The 7,128-nt window shown below is 41.8% G+C and overlaps 1 protein-coding gene across 1 annotated transcript in view; it reads right to left on the reverse strand.

The window, feature by feature from the left end:
• hadhb (hydroxyacyl-CoA dehydrogenase trifunctional multienzyme complex subunit beta) overlaps positions 1-2,077 on the reverse strand; it is a 25,196-nt gene extending 23,119 nt beyond the window's left edge. Inside the window, exons 1-2 of the mRNA XM_024139602.2 lie at positions 1,979-2,077; positions 1,279-1,353 (exon numbers count right to left, since the gene is read on the reverse strand). Of these exons, the coding sequence (XP_023995370.1) occupies positions 1,279-1,348 (70 nt within the window). The 5' untranslated portion in view covers positions 1,349-1,353; positions 1,979-2,077. The remainder of the gene's footprint in view (positions 1-1,278; positions 1,354-1,978) is intronic.
• Positions 2,078-7,128: the final 5,051 nt, after the last annotated feature.

Consider the following 7,128-nt stretch of genomic DNA (forward strand, 5'->3'; position numbering starts at 1 on the left):
CAAACTGGAGGCCAGACCCCCAGGGCCACCCAATCAGAATGAGTTATTCCACCACACAAGGGCTTTTATTACAGACAGAAATGCTCCACAGCACCCCCCCTCAGGAAGGTCCTGAGCTGAAGTTGTTGTGAAGCCGGTTCGACGTACTGCCAAGTTCTCTGAAACGAGACGTTAGAGGAGGCTTATGGGAGAAATATTAACATTCAATTCTCTGGCAATAACTCTAGTGGATTTTTCCTTCAGTCAGCATACCTATTGCACACTCTTCTCAACTTGAGACAATTGTGGCATTCTGTTGTGAGAGCTGCACAGTTTAAAGTTGCCTTTTATTGTCCCCAGCACAAGTTGCATCTGTGTAATGATCATGCAATTTTAATCAGGTTCTTGATATGCCACACCTGTCAGGTGGATGGATTATCTTGGCAAAGGAGAAATCCTCTCTAACTGGGATGTAAACAAATTTGTGCACAAAATTTTGAGAGCCCTGCGGTTGCAGGCGGTGCAGTTGCCATATCAGGCGGTGATCTACTGACGGGATGGTCTCAATTGTGCCTCCGTAAAAGTTTGAGGGTCTTCGGGGCCAAGCCGAATTTCTTCAACGTCTGAGGTTTAAGAGGCGATTTTGCGCCGCCTTCACCACACTGTCTGTTGGTGGACCATCTCTCTCTTTTTGGGTGGGTCTGGCTCCCCATTGGGTGGGTCTGGCTCCCCATTGGCTGGCCGATTGAATTCATTCTTATGTAAAACAGTAAATTCTTTAAAATTGTTACATTTACTTTTGTCAGTATATAAGGCAAAATGAAACATTTGTTCACAAAAAATATTGTTCTCACATAGTGTTATGTAACACTGTAAATTATAGGAATTTGTGGTTTTGGGTGGATTTTTCCTTTACATTTAGTTTTGGCATCTTTTACGTTCAGTTTTGTACTCTAGCTTTAAACAATATTTTTGGTTATGTAAAATATATTTCACAGCAGTTTAAATGTCATAAACTGAAATTAGGCAAAGCATTACAATTTTAGCAACCGGGAAATGGCGGCACGATTTCTACATAGTGCATCTTTATTCCCCCTCTTTAAAAATGTTCAACAAAAAATGTCATCTGTCACATATGGACATGCTTGCAGGAGGTGTGCTATTTAGAATGATGTTTTCCCACGAATTGCATTAATGCCCTAACGCATATGGGTCCGGTAAATGTCTCAAATGTCTGATCAATTCATATGCCGCTGGCCACTTGTCCAAAACCCTGTTTGGTGTGTGTGTGTGTCTCACCATACTGTACAGCCCAGGCAGGGTTGACTGGAGGACAGCACCGTAGAGAGTTCATCAACATGGACGCCATTTTATCTGTCAACACAAACAATGTGGTCCATATCAATAGAGTAGGAAGTGCAGTAATCCAGTAGTTTTGCCCTACAGCTGCTATGAACACGATGAGTTGAACATAACCTGGATGTGACGCAGTAGCCACTCTACAGAGACTGGCGCATGTTGCGGTTAAAGCTACTTCGTAACTGTAGTTTCTATAATGTGTTGATTTACTGTGTGTTATAGATATGGAGATTATGATGACAGAGATAACCACTGAGGTAACGTTATAGGATTTAACCTACTAGACATTACAACCAGCCCCACCCCACAACCCAGCGGTGACCCTTCACCCAGATCCCCTTCCAGAGAATGACAAGGGCAGAGTGTGACGAGACACTGTCTAACCCTGTACACACCAACGCTAGCGGGACTTCATTAATTCACAGCCAACCAACATCACACAAAAAACACACAACATACAGATTATGGGTTAATTAACTAGCTGGCTAATTAGCTAGCTAGTATACATTCCGTAGCTAGAGCGTTAAACGAGTCTTGCCAGTTTCTGGCAGCATGTGGCTGGGCAAACATTGTTAGTAGCTGTAGTTACATGTATCCCAATGTTGCATTAAAGTTGGTTAGTGCAACTAACGCTCTTTACCTGTAACTTTAATCTGTCTCCCGGCAGAGCTCTCCTGTCGGTATGTCTCTCTGGCGTCTGTGCCTGAATCAGATGCTAACTATAAAACCGCTTGTGTTCTAAGGACCCTTAAAGGGTTTTGGTTGTCCTAAGAGAAGCCCAATTTAAAGCGTGGAAAACTCATGAGGTATGAAACCTATTTTTACCTTTCACTGGAGATAATATCATAAAATCTAACTAAAGATTTACAAAAATTTTACTTTTCACTAATTCAACGAAATTATATTAATACATTTCTTAACGGCGCTCTTTCGTCTCCTCTCTGAGTTGTAAACGGGTCCTTCTCACACTTGACACCACAGATAAAACAATGAGCCAGATATTTCAACAGATGTAAAAATATGGAGCATCCAGTTGATGTTTACACTCACTACCAAATATGGTGATGAGAGGATGCCCAGTGGCGAAGGTGGAGCAAGATGGATTAAGGCCTACATTCTGCARATGTTCTCATCGATGGCACATTTTATCTCCATACAATTTTCTGATTCCTTCCAAAAAAATTATCTTTAACAGAGTAGACTGCGTTTTAGAATCAGTAACAAACAGAGTGGATTGCGTTTTGTAGACTTTACCCGTTGCAAAAGGTTATTAGAAATGTAGTTGTTTAGCAGGAGTGCTAGGGCGAATTGCAGTGGTAGAAAAAGTACCCAATTGTCACACTTCAGTAAAAATAAAGATACCTTAATAGAAAATGAGTCAAGTAGAAGTGAAAGTCACCCAGTAAAATACTATTTGAGGAAAAGTCAAATTAGTTGGCTTTAAATATACGTAAGTATCAAAAGTAAATGTAAAAGTATAAATCATTTCAAAGTCCTTATACAGTTGAAGTCAGAAGTTTACATACACCTCAGCCAAATACATTTAAACTCAGTTTTTCACAATTCCTGACATTTAATCCTAGTAAAAATTCCCTGTCTTAGGTCAGTTAGGATCACCACTTTATTTTAAGAATGTGAAATGTCAGAATAATAGTAGAGAGAAATATTTATTTCAGCTTGTATTTCTTGAGTCACATTCCCAGTGGGTCAGAAGTTTACATAAACTCAATTAGTATTTGGTAGCATTGCCTTTAAATTGTTTTAAGTTGGGTCAAATGTTTTGGGTCGCCTTCCACAAGCAAATAAATTAGGTGAATTTTACCCATTCTCCCTGAAAGAGCTGGTGTAATTTTATTTTACCTTTATTTAACTAGGCAAGTCAGTTAAGAATAAAATCTTATTTTCAATGACGGCCTACGAACAGTGGGTTAACAGTGGGTTAACGACAGATTTCTACCTTGTCAGCTCGGGGATTCAATCTTGCAACCTTTCGGTTACAAGTCCAATGCTCTAACCACTAGGCTACCTGCCACCACTGAGTCAGGTTTTGTACGCCTCCTTGCTCGCACACGCTTTTTCAGTTCTGCCCCACAAATTTTCTATAGGATTGAGGTCAGGGCTTTGTGATGGCACTCCAATACCTTGACTTTGTTGTCCTTAAGCCATTTTGCCACAACTTTGGAAGTATGCTTGGGGTCATTGTCCATTTGGAAGACCCATTTGATACCAAGCTTTAACTTCCTGACTGATGTCTTGAGATGTTGCTTCAATATATCCACATAATTTTACTTCCTCATGATGCCATCTATTTTGTGAAGTGCACCAGTCCCTCCTGCAGCAAAGCACCCCACAACATGATGCTGCCACCCCATGCTTCACGGTGGGATGTGTTCTTCGGCTTGCAAGCCTCCCCCTTTTTCCTCCAAAGAGAACGATGATCATTATGGCCAAACAGTTCTATTTTTGTTTAATCAGACCAGAGAACATTTCTCCAAAAAGGTACGATCTTTGTCCCCATGTGCAGTTGCAAACCGTAGTCTGGCTTTTTATGAGCTTTTGGAGCAGTGGCTTCTTCGTTGCTGAGCGGCATTTCAGGTTATGTCGATATAGGACTCGTTTTACTGTGGATATAGATACTTTTGTACCTGTTTCCTCCAGCATCTTCACAAGGTCCTTTGCTGTTGTTCAGGGATTGATTTGCACTTTTCACACCAAAGTACGTTCATCTCCAGGAAACAGAACCCGTCTCCTTCTGAGCGGTATGACGGCTGCGTGGTCCCTGTGTTTTATACTTGCGTACAATTGTTTGTACAGATGAACGTGGTACCTTCAGGCGTTTGGAAATTGCTCCCAAGGATGAACCAGACTTGTGGAGGGTCTACAGTTGGCTGATTTCTATTGATTTTCCCATGATGTAGGCCTTGAAATACATCCACAGGTACACCTCCAATTGACTCAAATGAAGAATATTAGCCTATCAGAAGCTTCTAAAGCATGACATTTTCTGGAAATTTCCAAGCTTTTTAAAGGCACAGTCAACTTAGTGTATGTAACTTCTGACCCACTGGAATTGTGATACAGTGAAATAATCTGTCTGTAAACAATTGTGTTAAAAATGACTTGTGTCGTGCACAAAGTAAATGTCCTGACTTGCCAAATCTATAGTTTGTTAACAAGAAATGTGTGGAGTGGTTGAAAAACTAGTTTGAATGACTCCAACCAAGTGTATGTAAACTTCCGACTTCAACTGTATAAAGCAAACCAGACCATTTCCTCGTTTTTTTTAATTTACGGATAGCTAGGGGCACGCTCCAACACTCGGACATCATTTTCAAACGAAACGTGTTTAGTGAGTCCGCCGGATCAGAGGCAGTAGGGAAGACCAGGGATGTTCTCTGTTTAGTGAGTCCGCCAGATCAGAGCAGTAGGGATGACCAGGGATGTTCTCTGTTTAGTGAGTCCGCCAGATCAGAGGCAGTAGGGATGACAGGGATGTTCTCTGTTTAGTGAGTCCGCCAGATCAGAGGCAGTAGGGATGACCAGGGATGTTCTCTGTTTAGTGAGGCCGCCAGATCAGAGGCAGTAGGGATGACCAGGGATGTTCTCTGTTTAGTGAGTCCGCCAGATCAGAGGCAGTAGGGATGACCAGGGATGTTCTCTGTTTAGTGAGTCCGCCAGATCAGAGGCAGTAGGGATGACCAGGGATGTTCTCTGTTTAGTGAGTCCGCCAGATCAGAGGCAGTAGGGATGACCAGGGATGTTCTCTTGATATGTGTGTGAATTTGACCATTTTCCTATCCTGCTAAGCATTCAAAATGTAAGAAGTACTTTTGGATGTAAAGGAAAATGTAGGGAGTAAAAAGTACATAATTTTCTCTAGAAATGTAGTGACGTAAGAGTAAAAGTTGTCAAAAATATAAAGAGTAAAGTAAAGTACAGATACCCCAAAAACTACTTAAGTAAAAATACTTGAAAGTACTACTTAAGTACCTTACACCGCTGGCAAATTGTTATTGCACACCAGCACTTCAGTGCAGGCATTCCCTAACGGAAATATGCAAATAAAGCTCAAACGAGCCAATACAATCTCACAACTCCAACACTCTACTCAGCAAATTGGATGTAGTCTATCACAGTGCCATCCGTTTTGTCACCAAAGCCCCATATACTACCCACCACTGCGACCTGTATGCTCTAGTTGGATGGCCCTCGCTTCATATTCGTCGCCAAACCCACTGGCACCAGGTCGTCTATAAGTCTTTGCCAGGTTAAGCCCCGCCTTATCTTAGCTCACTGGTCACCATAGCAGCACCCACCCGTAGCACGCACTCCAGCAGGTATATTTCACTGGTCACCCCCAAAGCCAATTCCTCCTTCGGCCACCTCTCCTTCCAGTTCTCTGCTGCCAATGACTGGAACGAACTGCAAAAATCACTGAAGCTGGAGACTCATATCTCCCTCACTAACTTTAAGCACCAGCTGTCAGAGCAGCTCATAGATTACTGCACCTGTACATAACCCATCTACAATTTAGCCCAAACAACTACCTCTTTACCTACTGTATTTATTTATTAATTTATTTTGCTCCTTCGCACCCTAGTATCTCTACTTGCACACTCATCTTCTACACATCTATCACTCCAGTGTTTAATTGCTATATTGTAATTATTTTGCCACTATGGCCTATTTATTGCCTTACCTCCATTATCCTACTTAATTTGCACTCACTGTATATATACTTTTTCTACTGTATTATTGACTGTATGTTTTGTTTATTCCATGTGTAACTCTGTGTTGTTGTTTGTGTTACACTGCTTTGCTTTATCTTGGCCAGGTCACAGTTGTAAATGAGAACTTGTTCTCAACTGGCCTACCTGGTTAAATAAAGGTGAAATAAATAAATAAAAACCTACCCACTGAGCACAATTCAGTTGRAAATATGTCAAAATGAAATATTTTCCCGATGCCATATGAATGTCAGATTTTGAACGTTTTTTTCGTCAACAAGGCAGTGCTGTGTCTGCAGGAGGGCATTATAGGTAATCCAGAGGAGGGAAACATCGAAGCTGTGTTCGGACTGTGCTTCCCTCCCTATCTGGGAGGTACGACACACACACACACGTTATACACATACTATGGATACACACACACACTAAACACTGGACACCACCTGACTACAAACACATGACATCCAATGAGACAGGTTGCTGTGTGTGTGTGTGTGTATGAGGCCAGGTCCTTTCCAATTGGTTGATTCCATTGGTGAGGAGCGTCTGGTAGCGATGATGAGTCTTTATGAAGATGTTTATGGTAATCAGTTCACGCCCTGCCAGCTGCTATTGGACCATGCGAGGGACCCAACTAGGAAGTTCCACAAGTAACGCCACCCGCTCCAGCTCACCTCCAACCTTATTGGACGAGCCTCAACATTGCTGGGCTCTCATTGGATGGTTTAGTCAGCGTCCCCATGCAACTGCAGTCTGTTAGTATATCTAATCAAAGAACTCCAGGGAGGTGGGGGTTTATTAATGCTGTAGACCAGAGAACTCCAGGGAGGTGGGGGTTTATTAATGCTGTAGACCAGAGAACTCCAGCTATAATGTCTAATGAGGTATGAACACTTTGGGAAAAAACAAACCAAATTAAAAAAATTGGGTTTAAAAAATGAGTTTCCCCCCCTTGAAACCAACCTTTTGGGGGAAAAACCCCCAAATAAATTGGGTCCCTAATGAGGTCTGAAACTTGAAACTAATGTCTAATGAGGTTCTTAAGGATGTCTATTGATCAATA

The sequence above is a fragment of the Salvelinus sp. IW2-2015 genome, unplaced genomic scaffold, assembly GCF_002910315.2.
Source record: "Salvelinus sp. IW2-2015 unplaced genomic scaffold, ASM291031v2 Un_scaffold1850, whole genome shotgun sequence".
NCBI lineage: Eukaryota > Metazoa > Chordata > Actinopteri > Salmoniformes > Salmonidae > Salvelinus > Salvelinus sp. IW2-2015.